Consider the following 16,420-nt stretch of genomic DNA (forward strand, 5'->3'; position numbering starts at 1 on the left):
TGTTCTCCCCGGGCCTGCGTGGGTTTTCTCCGGGTGCTCCGGTTTCCTCCCACATTCCAAAAACATGCATGGCAGGCTGATTGAACACTCTAAATTGTCACTAGGTGAGTGCGAATGGTTGTTCGTCTCTGTGTGCCCTGCGATTGGCTGGCAACCGATTCAGGGTGTCCCCCGCCTACTGCCCGAAGACAGCTGGGATAGGCTCCAGCACCCCCCGCGACATTTACAACTAACGACAATTTATTGTCTGCATTACACCTGAAGCCGCAAGAGAACATGCAAACTCCTCACAGCAAGGCCCGGGTCCAATCGGAGCCAAAGTCTGTAGCAAACTTGGTGAATATTAAAGGACAGAAGCAGTTGTTACATCATAACTGTGAGGTTTTATTGTCATCCATCATCATCATCATCATCATCATCATCATGTTCCAATGGAAAATACTCTTAACACATGGCTTGTGTGACCGCGCACGTCATGCAGACACGATACGATCTGAAGAAACGTCATGGCCACGTTATTGCATCATTTCGCAGCCATCACTTATCTTACAATGTGTCCCATGTGTATCAAACATGCCAGGGTGTACACGGCTGTTTTTTTTTAAGATAAGTGGAGAAGAAATGATCTTGAGAGTTATGTCAGAATGTATTTGCCTACAAATGACGAAGGACCAGTACACCTGGGACACATTTTTCCTTACGATAAGTTTTTTAGGCACCCCCCCACTGCGTTTTTGGTCTATGAATGAAGCAGCAGTATCCATATACTATATTGTTCTACTGAGGACTCCTTTCCATCGATCCACGGATCACCTCTAGACCAGGAACGCGTGGGTCCGGATGTTGCCGCTTGATTTTAGCTCTGCATTCAGTACCATAATCCCACAGGACCCTGATGTGCAGGTGAGTCCCCTCCTCTTCTTACACCCTTGTGACCCACGACAAAATTCAGCAGTCATGATGTCATTAAATATGCAAATGACAACGCAGACGAGGGGAGACTTTTATGACTTGTGCTTGATGCCAACCACGGATGAACTGGCACGGCGGCGTTGCTGCTGTTTTCCCTCCTGCCTTCAGGAGCAACCGCAGCCTGAGGTGCAAAGCTGCCAGGTTTAAGAACCGTTTTTATCCGACCGCCATAAAACTGCTAAATATGAAATGAGTGGGAACACTGTGCAACAAACAATGTGCAAAGGCTCTCCGATAAGTGCTATTCTTTGTTCGGGATGAATTCATTTTTATTGATTATACATAGGGCGGCCCGGTAGTCCAGTGGTTAGCACGTGGGCTTCACAGTGCAGAGGTACCGGGTTCGATTCCAGCTCCGGCCTCCCTGTGTGGAGTTTGCATGTTCTCCCCGGGCCTGCGTGGGTTTTCTCCGGGTGCTCCGGTTTCCTCCCACATTCCAAAAACACGCGTGGCAGGCTGATTGAACACTCTAAATTGACCCTGGGTGTGAGTGTGAGTGTGAGTGCGAATGGTTGTTCGTTTCTGTGTGCCCTGCGATTGGCTGGCAACCGATTCAGGGTGTCCCCCGCCTACTGCCCGAAGACAGCTGGGATAGGCTCCAGCACCCCCCGCGACCCTAGTGAGGATCAAGCGGCTCGGAAGATGAATGAATGAATGAATGAATGATTATACATATAGATTGTTTTTTCGTCTGTATTTTAAGAATCTATTCTGTTTTTATTTCGTTCTGTGCACGATTTTGTTCTGTGATAGCTGATAGGATTGATGTACATCAAGTTCTCCCATATTTACTCTCATATTACTACAAAGCATTTATTCAGCGGTATGGCCTTGCGAGGCTTCACTGAGAGAGAGACGGCAAAGAATAACTTTGAAGGGGGGCCGGCTGGTTCCCAAGCTTGGGACGAGGTAAGCCATCAAGGAGTGGAGCTTGTTAGGCTGCACGGCTGTGGAAAAGAACTCGAACCCTTCGGAGCATACAAGAGTGATGACCTATATTATATTCTTTGGATTGGAGACTTCACCAACACTCTCAGAGTGAAATCAGATCACAAGCTCTGAGGAGTGGAAATGGCGACCTTGAGACGGCGCGCTCATGACGAGCTTGCACAAATGAGCTCATGAACTCCTCCGAGCACAGGTTTGCATTGTTTCGGACCAGACATCATCTTTCTGTGAACTTCATCAATGGTTCGGACGTATGTGTGTGCTTCCCACTCCCTTCCCTTTAGAAGGGAGTGGGAAGCACACAAATTGCAGGTTGTATCTACAATTTGTCCGTTCTCTTGTCTTCCTTTCGTGTTTGTTGTTTATTAAATGTTGTAGATTGACTAAACCTAACAATTGAATTTATCAGGGTTAAATTTGAGTGTAAGAAAAATTTTGGTCTCGACTTCCCCTTTTGATTGGTAACCTATAAGTACAAATCCAGTTCCAATCCAGTTGGGACGTTGTGTGACACATAAAAACAAAATACAATGCAAATCATATTTAATGTATATTCCGTTGAATACATTTCAACGTCTGTTATTTAATCTAACTGAAAAATGTCATTGTTTTGAACTAATAATCATTAACTTTGAATTTTAGGCCTGTAACATGCTCCCCAAAAAAGCTGGGACACGTGACAAAAAAAAAAAAAAAGACTGAGAAAGTTGAGGAATGCTCATCAAGCACCTGTTTGGAAAATCCCACAGGTGAACAGGCTAACTTGGAACATATGAGTGCCAAGATTGGCAAGACAAGGAGCTTTCCTGAATCGCTCAGTCATTCACAAGCCAAAATGGGATGAGGTTCCCCTTTTTGTCAACAACTGCATGAGAAAATGTTTTAAAAACTACTTTCAGAAACCCAACTAGCTGCTCTGGGCCCGAGCTCCTCGAAGATGAACTGATGTGGGAAAGTGTTCTGTGGTCTGACGAGTCCATATTTCATCTTGTTTTTGGAAACTGTGGACGCGGTGTCCTCCGGGACAAAGAGGAAAAGAACCATCGGGATTGTTATGGATGCTAAATTGAAAAGCCAGCATCTGTGATGGTATGGGGCTGAGTTCCTGCCAATGGCATCTGTGATTTACACATCTGTGGAGGCGCCATTAACACCTAAAGGGACTTATAGGTATTGGCCCATCCAAGCAATGTCTTTTTCATGGACCTCCCTGCTTATTCCAACAAGACAATGCCAAACCACATTTTGCAAATGTTACAACACCGTTTCACTTCTTAGTGAAAACCATTTTTTTCAGTTTGAACATTAAATATCTAGTCTTTGCAGTGTATTCACTTAAATACAGCTAAGACTAATTGTACGGTACTCTGTTTCTATTTATGTTTAACCCAACGGCCAAACTTGGTTTTGTAAATTCGTAAGACAACAGGCCCGCAATCCTGATTCAGTCTTGAACAGCTCCAAACAAACCTTAAATGTATTTTCAATCAGAGCAGAGTGATTTTAGCACTCTGTGAGGTGACAGGTTGAAGTCCAACACGCACACACATGCACACACACACACACTGCAGCGTTGAAGTGGAGCTCCAATTGGAGGAACGTTTGATGCCACCTTTAGATGACGTCGTCGAACATGTGCATGGACTGCATGATGTTCTCATCCTAGAAGGGAGGCACGCGTTATGCGCTCTTAATATGCTGTTGGAAAAAAGGTTAAATAAAAAAAAAAAAAAATCCACCTTCTGGCACGTTTCCAAGAACTCATCGATGGTGACGACGCCATCTTTGTTCCTGTCCATATTCTACAAGGCGACACATAATTAGCGTTCATCTGATTCCTGTGCAGCAGTTTACTACGAAAAGCTTCTGATTAATGTGTAGCGCTACGAGTCTCAGATACAATGCTGACCTTTGAATGATGCCACTGTGCTGCCCAATATTTGTTCTATATTTCTATTTTTTTTTTTCCAACCTGGAAGAAGCGTTCCACGTGGTCCTGGGGAGCGCTGTCCCTCATGCAGGGGTACGTATACTTGCCCATCATGTCATAAATGGAATGCATAATGTCTGTCATCTCCTGAACAAAATAAGTCATCACCACAAGCTGTTAGTAAAACATGAACAGAAGAAAAAAAAAGGAAACTTTTAGTGAAGCGTGCCGACACCTCTCGAGTGATGCAACCATCCTTGTTGAGGTCATACAGGTTGAAGGCCCAGTTGAGTTTGTCTGTGACGGAGCCTCTGAGGATGACGGATAGACTTAAGACAAAGTCCTACGGCCCGGTAAAAACCAAAAACAAATGGGACAGAAAAGAGAGAAGTGAAGGCTATATTTCTGATCCAAATGAACCCGAAATGGACATTTGTTTCTTTTCTAAACCACATCCTGCATCAATTCACGCAAGCTAGAAGTGTTGAGATGTTATGACACAATTGATACGCTGCCTAGAGCAGTCAGCCTTTGTTGTGTGTTTTACCTCAAAGCTGACAGATCCGCTTTTGTGAGTGTCAAAAGCCTCAAACAGGAAATGTGCATACATACTTGTATCTGGAAGAGGAACATTTTATATGAGCGCTATGCAGATTTACAAATAGTAACCACATATCAGACACTTAAGAGCTCTCCTAGTACCAGCGGAGCAGTTTTGTTAGCACTAGCATCAATGCTAGTAGTGTTACTGTTCACATTTGTGGATGGTGAGTAACAACTTAGATAGTAGAGGTTTTAAGTTGAACCATGATAGTCTTAGTTTTATTGTGGACTCTCTATTTGGTGAGAGAAAACAGCTCTGTCACTGACTACTCTTTGTACTCTGTGACAGGATTCATCTCAGTGTTATGGAATGTGTTGTTATTATTTTCTATTTTCCTAATGGTGTGTTTGGTACAAAAAAAAAAAAAAGGCAACACTGCTCATCACCAATAGTAAATTAGAGTGGCGGTGGCAGCGTCAGGCCTCGGGGCTGTTTTTCCTCAGCTGGAACTGGGGCCCAAGACAGGGTGGAAAGAATTATGAACAATTCCAAACAGCAGTCAGTGTTTGAGCATAAAACTGGCAAGCTTCTGCTTGAAAGCAATGTCAAGAAAAGCATATGGGAACGTCAGAAATTGATTTGGCGTTAACGCTTTAAAATGTGACAGTTGTGTGCTGACTCCTGTTGAGCTTGAGTTTGAATGTGGCACTCGTACAGGTTACAGGTGACATTATTCATTCATTCATTCATTCATTCATCTTCCGAGCCGCTTCGTCCTCACTTGGGTCGCGGGGGGTGCTGGAGCCTATCCCAGCTGTCTTCGGGCAGCAGGCGGGGGACACCCTGAATCGGTTGCCAGCCAATCGCAGGGCACACTGAAACGAACAACCATTTGCACTCACACTCACACCTAGGGACAATTTAGAGTGTTCAATCAGCCTGCCATGCATATTTTTGGAATGTGGGAGGAAACCGGAGCACCCGGAGAAAACCCACGCAGGCCCGGGGAGAACATGCAAACTCCACACAGGGAGGCCGGAGCTGGAATCGAACCCGGTACCTCTGCACTGTGAAGCCGACGTGCTAAACACTGGACTACCGGGCCGCCCCAGGTCACATTAATGGTGGGAAAAGTTTTGAAATTGTTTGTCTTAGCCTCTTGTTTTTTTAATGTAATCAAAACCTGGCATTTGAACAGGGGTGTGCACATATTTTGTCTCCTGTAAATGTGCAACGTCAACTGACGTTTGTGCTCAAGGGCACCTTTGAATTTATAAAACGGACATATGAGCCACATCATCAAAAAAAAAAAAGTTAATGTGTATGCAAAACAAAAAGTAAAATATTGTATTTTAATAGCGGAATAATTATTTCGCAAAAATTAAAAAGTAAAATGGATTTTTTTTTTATTTTACTGTTTACAATACATCAATCAACCAATTGTTCAAATTAGATAAATGAATAAAATTGATTTTTTGAATACATTTTTAGGAAACATGATTTTTTCCCCCCCTACAACACGTGTGGGGTCTCAAATTTCAAAAATCAGCTTCCACACCCATCCACATATTTTTTTCATCTTAACCCTGGCACCCTGCAGAAGAAGGGGGTTTCCCAAACTCCCACGTTAGTTTAAAATTAAAATAAATCTTGAAGCTTTTTTATATCTTTACAGAGCAAACCGCGTTTGTTGTCACGAATGATTGCTCGCTATTTCATTGATTCATATGTTGATATTGTTCCATTTGGTGTTGAGCCGAAAATCACAGAAAAAAACAGTCCTGAAAGTAAACAATGTCATCCAACTCATGCAGAATATCCAAATTCCCTCGCAGAAAATGACAATGGACTGGCTCTTTTATGCAGACTTCGGTGGTTTGTTTATTTGTGGCCCTTGTCTGGTTCTTTTCTTTGCACATCTTTGTAATTATGGTCTTTAAATTTTGAGTTTGGACAAGACGGTAGTTTTATTTTAAGAAGTAAGAACAGAGACCGCAACTGACCTCCCTGAGGGAAGAATTGAGAGTAGATGTTTTTAAACGTCTCCTCATTCACTGCGCCACTGGGACACTCCTGGAACGAGAAGATATAAAAGCCCTCGCTCTTGCACACGCATGAAAGTGGTTGCAGGCGAGAGCAAATGTTGCCAACTGGGCTCACGTTTTTGAATCCTCTGTAGAGGATCTGCAGCTCTTTTTTACTGAAGTTAGTCTGCCCCATGAGACGTTCGAGGCCTTCGGGTCGGTGACACACCGCCGACAACTCGGCCTCATCACATATGCTATCTGCACACGCAGGGAGACACATAACACACCATTACACACACACACGCAAGAGATGCATTGCATGACTAACAGGAATGCGAAGGGCCACTTGCTTTGATTGATGGACGCCCCGGAGCCAGAATGATAGCAGGGCAGCAGTTTGAGGAAGCGCTGCTTGATGGTCCTTTTGGTGGCTTGATTTGGTGGGTTACCTAGAAAGAATTGAAGAGTTGAATGGGTAACTCAAGGCACTCCACAACATATTTTAAAAAGATGATGCTCTCGTCTCACTTTACGAACCAATGTCCTGTACTTGGCCAGTGTGAAATCTGGGCTAGTTGAACCCAAAGCTCTTATTCTTATGCATGAATGGCAACACGTAGATTGGTATTAATTGACCCGTGTGCTATCTCTGAGTTGGGGGTTCAATACAATGCTCTGTAAACTCTTAATTCAGGGGTGTCCAAACTTTTTGCCAAGGGTGCCAGATTTTATGTGGTAAAATGTCGGGGGGCCGACCTTGGCTGACATTCTTTACATTGAACAACAATCTTGAAAGGCGCTTATAAATAAAATTTATTATTATTATTATTATTATAATATTGTTCAACAAATTTTAGTAAGCCAGTCTGTTTCACATTTCCATTTTTATTTTAATTTCAACAATCTTAAGAATTTCTTTTGGTTCACTTGAAACGGGTATATCACATGCAACTGCTTATTCGCTTGACTTTTTCTTAAACAGAAGTCTCCTGAGTGCAAATTGATTGATTTGAAACATGAAATGTATCACCATGACTTTTCAACAGTCACAAAACCTTTGACTCGAACAACAGGGAAATGAACAAGCAATACACATATCCACAACTGCAAGGATCATTTGAAATATGACATATCAGTCAATATAAACACGGAGTGATGTCTTGTTAACTCGTGAGTGATGCCCTCTAGTGTCTAAATGCTATTACTCATTTAGTGAATGATATTACTCATTTAGCCACTAGAGGGAAGCAGTACTCTATGAAACACCACTCACCAGTCTACGAGACCGCAGTCAATGCAACACGTGTTCCATTGCGCCCAACCTGCGGGCCAGACGGCACTGATTTTATGACAGGGGCCGAGGGCCGGATGAAATTCGACCGCGGGCCGGATTTGGCCCCCGGGCCGGACTTTGGACATGCCTGTCTTAATTCTTTGTTGTGTGCGGGAATGTGGGAAAGACATCTTTAAAAAAAAAAAAGCAAAACTTTACAAAAAAAGTTATTTGCCCAACAAACATTTCATCAAAGCTTGTGGTCTTCAAATTGTGTGTTCATCCAGCTCTTTGCATTGATTTGTTAATTTTTTTTACAGTGTTGGTTCATCTAAAAATTACAATATTGTATAACTGATGATAAAATGTCTCCAGTTTTATTGAGCGTAACACCAATTTCTGTGACAAAATAAAAATGTGATTACAAACCATCCCAACCATACAATATGATCTCTTTTTTAAGGGCTGAAAGACCGTTAACCCCCCGAATTGTCAAGCGCAAATATTTAGAATTTGATCATTTCAGGCCACTCCAGTACAATATATTGAAATTATGACGTTCCAAAATACTCTTAACACCTCCAATATTTTCATTCGTCCCACGAATTCTCTGGTAATTGTTTCCAAGCGAACTGGACCGTGCAATGATCAATTCTGACAGCAGAGGGCAGTGTTGCTTCGTAGCTACATAGGCCAAGAAACAAATGACCGGTACTCTCCAAGAAAGACCGGCACTCTTCCACGCACACAAAGTTCCAACGTGTTGAATAAATGACTGTTGAGAAATCTTCACTTAAATCTCCACTGCCGCTAACAGCCACAGCCAATCTGCGGGTGACGTTTTTGATTTTGAGAGCGCACCAAGGCCGGGTCTCGACAGGCACGTATGAGGGGGGTAGCGACAAATCTTGAGGAGGAATTGTGCTCCAGCACCTTTTACCACATCTAACTGACAAATTCACTCACTTGAATGCAGCCACACACCCTGCTCGAGGAAAATAGGCTACAGTTTGTATTTATCTGCACTTAATTTAATTGATGAAATGAGTGAAACAATGAGTTCAGTGACTGTGTGCACATGTATGTTTGCATGTGTACGTGCACTCACTGTTCCAGTGTTGTGTCCAAGGACCGGCACCCCGAGGCCAAGGCCAAGGACTTGAGAAATTTTCCGAGGCCAAGGCCAAGGACCAAGGACTTGCCTCCAAGGCCAGGGATCAAGGACTGATTTTGAAGCTGAGGGCTAGCCAAGGACATGTATAAAACAATGCTATCATAAAACTTGGCAGGTCTTCATGATTTGCAACACCCCTCCATCATAACCCCTTGCACTCACTAACGCTTGAATGAAGTGTTTTTATTCAAAGAGTAGAACAGTCAGGGTACGTGTTATTTATACTGAGAAAAACAAAAAAAGCATATGATATACATTTATGAATTAATGTTTTAGTGCAGTAGTTTCTTAATGTAGTAAGTAAATCAGTAGTAGTAAGTAAATCAACACTCAACAGGCATGACATGGCACGGAAGACAAGTTGAGAAATGACTGCATAGAAGTCAATCACTTAGTGCAGAAAAAGCGGTAATCTCTGCAGTGATAATTTTACAGTTTACCGGCAGCGAGTCCCAGAGACTCGCTGATCAGAAAAGTACGAGTCCCATTATGCATTGAGAGTCCCAAATTTTGAATTCTGAAATGGTCTACTTATTCAATTGCGTATGATAATAACACAAACAACAACATATACATACAATTCTAAACAAATTTTGCAAAAAATTAAATAATTCAGGAGCAGGCCTAAGGATTTCTACCTTCTGGCAGTACACCCAGAACTGGTTGCCAGCCAATCACAGGGCACACATAGACGAGCAACCATTCGCATTCACAATCACACCTAGAGACAATTTAGAGTGTTCCGTTATTTGTTTTGATTTTTGCATTGCTTCTGGTTCGAATGCACTCTCTACTAACTACACGCTAATCCACCCAACTCTGTGAAATAAAACATCATTACAAACATATTTAAGACACATCAGCCAGCACTGTTGATTCTGAAGGACTAAGGTATACTGGATGGGCATGCAAAGTCTGAAACCCGATTGGACAAAAACTAAAACTAAATCTAAAACACACATAATCAAAACGGTGCAACCAAGAGAAATGCTAAGAAAGAAAAGGGGCAAAAAAAAAGGGCTATTATTCATCGAGAGCTTCATGCAGTCATGATGTTTGCTGAGGAGATGTCAATCAAATGTTCAAATACGGCAGCTGCAGCCGGGTGGAAAAGCAAATAAACAAAGGACGACACTTGTCATCTTCATGACGCAGAAGGGCAAAAATGATGCAGTCGTTTTTCTATTTCTGCCGATTGAGCGCATAGAAGTGGAGAGAGGAGAAAAAAGTTTCCTTGGCGATGCCATTTTTTTTCTCCTGGCAACTATTTTTAGAAGAGAAGATTGATCGGCCAGAATTTAATGAGAACAAAACACCCGCACACATAGACAATGTTTCTCACAGTGCATGTTGTGGCTGGACGCAATTAAAAAAAATTCATTTTGTGAATGCAAAGACTTTGTTTTTCTTCTTTCTACCCAATCTTGCTGCTGTAGACTGTAAGTTTCTCCAATGTGGGAGAAATAAAGGATATCCTATCTTATCTTATTAACAATACAAGCACATTTAAGCATGGGCATGTCCATAAAGTGGTTAAATGTGCTTCCAAAACACCTCTCCCTCAAAAATTGGACCTGTACTTGCCCTCCGGCTGACTTTGATTGTTTCAATCAATTTCATTGTATGCTGCTCGCTGAGGCAGATCAATAGACTCTACCCTGCTGCTTCTAACACAATTAAAAGACTCTTATGCATTCTTTTACCAGCTGCGGATGAGACAAATGAGAATAAAAACATACTTGGAAAATATACATTGGCCAGGAAGTTAAAAAAAAAAAGGAAGCCGCCACTAAATGTGTCTATTCAGAGTGTGAGTCTTCTTTTTGACATTAATGTGATGTTATGAAATCCATCCCTCCATCATTCAAACCAAACGAAAACCCCAAATTCAAGTTTGGCTCTTTCACACCACAAAAACAAGAGAAATAGCATATGACAAAGGCACCCAAGCGCGGCAAACCACAGTTTGCTCTAAACTGATTGTGGGGTCAACATTGGAATCGTGAGTTTGAATTGAGTCACATAAAAATTGCTAAATTAGCTCAGGGTAAAGTCGTGTACACATCCTCAGCGGTTGGAAAAAAAATATCAAACCCATTTTTAAAAGGTAAGGAGTAGCTAGTACGTTTTTCAATTGGACAGAGTCAAAGTAAAATGTCGTAAAATACTCATTCATTCATTCATCTTCCGAACCGCTTGATCCTCACTAGGGTCGCGGGGGGTGCTGGAGCCTATCCCAGCTGTCTCCGGGCAGTAGGCGGGGGACACCCTGAATCGGTTGCCAGCCAATCGCAGGCCACACAGAGACGAACAACCATCCATGCTCACACTCACAACTAGGGACAAGTTAGAGTGTTCAATCAGCCTGCCATGCATATTTTTGGAATGTGGGAGGAAACCGGAGCACCCGGAGAAAACCCACGCAGGCCCGGGGAGAACATGCAAACTCCACACAGGGAGGCCGGAGCTGGAATCGACCCCGGTACCTCTGCACTGTGAAGCCGACGTGCTAACCACTGGACTACCGGGCCGCCCGTAAAATACTCTAATTCTTTTAATTTTTTTATTTCAGTAGGCTATACTTGTCACCAGTGTTGACACGTAAAAAAGCCTTTTGGATGCAAAATCTTCAAATAAGTCAGGCTTTCTCTCGTCACGCCATCCTAAGAAGGGTTTGGCCCAGCTAACTCAATCAGGTCGCCTCTGCGCTTCCAGTAATCCTCACTGGGACTCCACTCACATTCTGGATGACCATTTCTTCCAAACCGTCCACTCTCTCTCACCAGGCTTTAAAATTGCACACACTGGGGGTGGCGGGGGGCAGAAGGATGATCTTAAAATATTTGTTACACAACATCAAACCACACAAACCCCCATTTGCTCCTTGGAGCACATGTCAGCTGGCAAACAAGAAATGTAACGGAGATTAAGCAAAAACACACACAAACACACACATGGGCTCAAAGTAGTGTGTTCCTACGAATTCACTTTTTCATTACGCAAAGTGTTACAGTAAGTGATGTATGTGCAGACATGTTGAGTCTAGAGGGGATGTTGATGACTCAGCAAATATCCAGCATTTCTGATGCATCTTTTTTTTTTTACACCTAGCTCATCCATATTTTATATTCTGTTCATCCAATCTGCTTGTTTGCTCGTCATCAATATTGTTTACTGTTTTTCTTTCGTGCAAATACTCCATTATACAGTACATATTATACAGTTATCATGATGCAGTAGTACTATGAGGTTCCAGTGTTCTAAAAGTGGGGGAAATTGAGAGTATGTTCCAATGTTCCATTTTAGGAGTCTGAAGTTTGAATCCTATGATGTGTCCTGTTTTTTCTGGTCCTGCAGGACTCCGAGCTGACTGTTGCAGCTTTTTGTGAACAAAGGACTTCGATTTAGATATGTTTGACGTTTTCCATTATATCAGTGGTTCATTTCAGAATAGAATCAGATACTTGTGGGATAGTGAGCGTTAAACAAAATATTTATTTATTGTTTGTAGAATAGCACGGTAGTCCACTGGTTAGCACGTCGGCTTCACAGTGCAGAGGTACCGGGTTCGATTCCAGCTCCGTCCTCCCTGTGTGGAGTTTGCATGTTCTCCCCGGGCCTGCGTGGGTTTTCTCCGGGTGCTCCGGTTTCCTCCCACATTCCAAAAAACATGCGCGGCAGGCTGATTGAACACTCTAAATTGTCCCTAGGTGTGAGTGTGAGTGCGAATGGTTGTTCGTTTCTGTGTGCCCTGCGATTGGCTGGCAACCGATTCAGGGTGTCCCCCGCCTACTGCCCGAAGACAGCTGGGATAGGCTCCAGCACCCCCCGCGACCCTAATGAGGATCAAGCGCCTCGGAAGATGAATGAATGAATGTTTGTAGAATATTTCAATTGGACTGGTTGGGTTGTGCTTTGAGTTCTAAGACACTAACATTACGAGTGCAACGGTTTTATGATGGTGACACTGGAAAAAAATCTTCCAGATATGAAGATGGGACACTGTTTTACTCAAAAATTAAAAACAGGATAACAAATCATGTTCAACTCATTTGAATACACTACAAAGACAAGATATTTAATGCTTGCACTGATGAACTTTATTAACTCATCGGAACCCTAAATCGACAGCCCAAGGGCAGAAGCTCAAACTCATTTTGGAGTGGATGATTAGAACTGTTTCAAATAGCATTCGCCTTCCTCATCTCTTATCTCTTATCGGTTGACAGTAGCCCAGCTTGCTGACTTGCTGATATTTTTCCAGTCGTTTTGATAATACTACAGAGGCCGGACAAGTTCAGGTTTCCAAACTGTGCCACACGACAGAAGGATGAAACAAGATTCAAGAAAAATTTAATCTTGTCTCGTTCTCCTTTAAAAAAAAATAAAAAACAATCGTTGATGAAGCGTTTTGTCGGGCACATCAACGTGAGGTTGTAAACACACTTAATTGTGTTTATGAGCGAGTGTGTTGTTATAATCCCTGCCGCGGTGGCTGTCATCCATCCATACAAAGGGCCGTTTGTGTGTCTTGTGGAGTGCAGCCTGTGTGTGAATGCACCTGTTGACTGTTTGGTTAAGCAAACGTTGAATGGCCGTCACACCAGCAGAAGTAACCGACTGACATGAAATGAAGCCTTCATTCTAATAGTCTGTAAACCAAGCCAGCTGTGCATACACATGTTCAAAGATTTTGTATCGGTGCAGGCACTCGGTTATTTTTGGTGACAAAGTCTATTTTGGGATGATCTAAGAGGAATGATTTTGTGTGCTTGTCTTTGCAAGTATGTTAAAAAAAGGTGTGTGGGGGGGGGGGGGGTGAAGGAGAGAGAAGAACGTCTCACTGATCTAATTACACTCCAAACACACTGAGCAAGATCGCTGGAGATGACAAGAGGTGCTGGAGACGTTCACTTGATTTCTTGCCTGCGCCTCCCTTCTTGCTTGATTCCTCTTTCTCTCTCTCTCTCGCTACACGCTCACTTAGAGACTCGAGCTCATTAAAAGCGATCACATCGCTCATACAATATCTGCTTTAATGCTGTTAACACAGAGTTATGGCTGCATTATCATCCTAATCACACACCGGTTAGTTTCGCAGTTACATACAAATGTTTCCTAGAAATTCTGTCATGGATCTGTTTGTGACCAACAGGTGGCGCTTTAGGGCTCCGCCTGCGGTTGCACACCTGTTCGTCATTGTGTAATTAGTGCCGCTTTAAAAGACACTTAAAAAAGTTTGCTCTGTTTAAGAGTTTGTCAAGTTCACCCGACTCCTCCCTCTTGCCTACTTTTTGGGGTCCACGCCACCTCGCAAACGGGACAAATTCATCTGTGTACTATTTAGATCCTATTCCAGATGACACCACCCTGGACAGATTGTCATTCCGTTACAGGACGAGTCTGAGTTAAACATTTTCCTGGCCTTTTTTTTTTAATTGGAGTTTCTTTGAGGTGTTTTTTGTTTTTAAAATCGCAGACTGGATCAAATGTTCTTGCAGGCTTCACGGGTGGGCCCGTCTTTGGGTACACCTGCACAATCTGATACAATTCACCTATCTGGTCAACATGTCAATTGCAGGGGACATTTCGACAAACAACCTTTCACAGTCACAGCTATGGACAATTTAGATTTGTTAATTAACCTTATTTGTGATTGGAACGTGTTTGGAAGTGGGAGTACTGTACTTGGAAAAATCCCAGGCAAGCTCAGAAAAAACAAGCAAACTCCACACAGGATGTCTGAAGCTGAGATTTGAACCCAAATGTGAGAGGAGTGAGACATATATCAAACATCACAAACTTTATAACTCAAAAGTTTAAACTGTCAAAAGTTTTTATTTAGTGTAATATCGACTGCATCATCAAAGTACGGACACACACGAGAAATAATTGAGTTTATTTTCAATTTTATCATAAATGTGACTCCTAACATTTGTGATGCTTGATGAATTATTGAGCTACATCAAATAACGTTCCTTTGTTAAGCTATCTATCCCAGCTATGTACAATGGCATGCAGGACAATGAAATGCTCTTCCACTGAATTACAGAAGGGCAGTAGATAGATAAGTGACCGGTGTATTCACTTTTTTTTTTTTTTTTAGATGTTTCTTCTGTAAAATATGTGCCTTGACTCAACAAAAAGGTTCAGAAACACTGCTTGTTGTGCATCACGTTTGAAGTATGTCAAGTCAAATGAGAATGCAGCTATTTGATTAAAAAAAGTACATTAACAATACACTAAAGTACCTTGCTTGTACAAGTTTTAAACCTCCTCCCTCCGTTTCTGGGAGCGAAGAGAGCGGAGATCAAAACCATGAACAAGTGGCGAGATGAGATTCACGTACCTGTGAGCGGGTCGTAAGATCGATCCAGTTCCGTGGACTCCGACAAGCTGTGATCCTGACTTCGGGATTTCATGCTTGTCCCTCGACTTTACAGGACCCGTTGGAACGGCAAGACCTGCACACGATTTGCGTGTGTGTTCATCTCGCAAATGTCGCCAAGGCTGCAAAGTATGGACGAGCGCGTCGGAGCGTGATTATGTCGATGATCCCGCTCACACCACCTCCCCCCCTCCTTGCTCATCCAATCTGCTCCTCTTTGCGCACGAACTTTCAAAACACTCTTTGCTCGCCTCGTCCGGTCACGCGGGTGCACGAATGCCACCCGGGTAGGAGGACGACGAGAGGGAGCAATGCAGATGTGAGACAAACTTGGTTCATTTATCGAGCATCTTGTTCCCTACCGTACACTTCTGGTTGCTTCATTCGACACGTCAGCCAATACAAATGATCAAAAGACTCAATAAAGATTTCTGACAAATAGGAATAGTATTTATTAACTACACTGGTCAAAGGCTAATGTTAATCAGTCCCAAAACGTGTTTATGTGTCCCAAAACGTATTTTTGACCCCGGTTTCAAAAATGGCTCTTTTTTTCGAAGCACATCAAGTTTGTGAGAGATTTTCAATTGTTGTGTTTGTTTGTTTTTAGTTTGACCAATAAAAGCTTGCACGAAGTGGATTTTACCATGTGTCGTAATTTATAGGAATGACGTTTCAGAAAATAATCCACCTGTTGCTGAACCGAACCATTATTTCATAAACATTACAAAATATATAAGTACTGCAGTATTACATATTATGCTATTGTATTTCTCCTTTTTATTATTATTACTATTAAAACGTGACGTGCTAAAGTAAAAACAAGGGCAGAAGTGCACAAAAAAATGTATACAGTATCCCCGATTCATTTATTTAGTTTACTATTGTTGACCGGTGGGCGGCGGGAAAAACATTGACGCCATTTTTAGTAGTTAATTGTGCTTCTCCAAAGAAACATCACACTTTCGCCATAAATGATACAAAAATATTTCATCTGTCACACAGTCAGAAAAAAATGAAGTTGCGAAGCTGTTTAAAAAAAAGTAAATGTGAGTTTTTTGGCTGTTGGTAGTGGTGGCGGGTTTTAAGATGCCTTTTAAATGGAAAGCCTTTAATGGAAAATACTGCAAGATTGAACTGTCAATTAAAATAAAAGTCAATTAG

General features: G+C 42.4%; 1 protein-coding gene and 1 long non-coding RNA gene across 3 annotated transcripts; one reads left to right on the forward strand and one right to left on the reverse strand.

The window, feature by feature from the left end:
* Positions 1-2,233: 2,233 nt before the first annotated feature.
* On the reverse strand, positions 2,234-16,382 carry LOC127613388 (Kv channel-interacting protein 2-like). 2 transcript variants are annotated; one of them, XM_052084406.1, is made up of 9 exons: positions 15,218-16,382; positions 6,772-6,870; positions 6,555-6,679; positions 6,398-6,467; positions 4,398-4,468; positions 4,086-4,193; positions 3,893-3,997; positions 3,660-3,722; positions 2,234-3,582 (listed from the first exon to the last, which is right to left on the reverse strand). In XM_052084406.1, the coding sequence occupies exons 1-9, from the start codon at positions 15,288-15,290 to the stop codon at positions 3,535-3,537; spliced, it is 762 nt and encodes a 253-aa protein (XP_051940366.1). In that variant the 5' UTR covers positions 15,291-16,382; the 3' UTR covers positions 2,234-3,534. The 2 variants fall into 2 exon arrangements, with proteins under 2 accessions (XP_051940366.1, XP_051940365.1); XM_052084405.1 differs by having other exon boundaries at positions 6,555-6,675; positions 6,768-6,870; positions 15,218-15,577.
* On the forward strand, positions 4,483-5,640 carry LOC127613396 (uncharacterized). Its single transcript, XR_007966172.1, has 2 exons — positions 4,483-5,118; positions 5,507-5,640. It is a non-coding gene; the product is annotated as an uncharacterized LOC127613396 (long non-coding RNA).
* Positions 16,383-16,420: the final 38 nt, after the last annotated feature.

This window comes from Hippocampus zosterae, chromosome 13, assembly GCF_025434085.1.
Source record: "Hippocampus zosterae strain Florida chromosome 13, ASM2543408v3, whole genome shotgun sequence".
Classification (NCBI taxonomy): domain Eukaryota; kingdom Metazoa; phylum Chordata; class Actinopteri; order Syngnathiformes; family Syngnathidae; genus Hippocampus; species Hippocampus zosterae.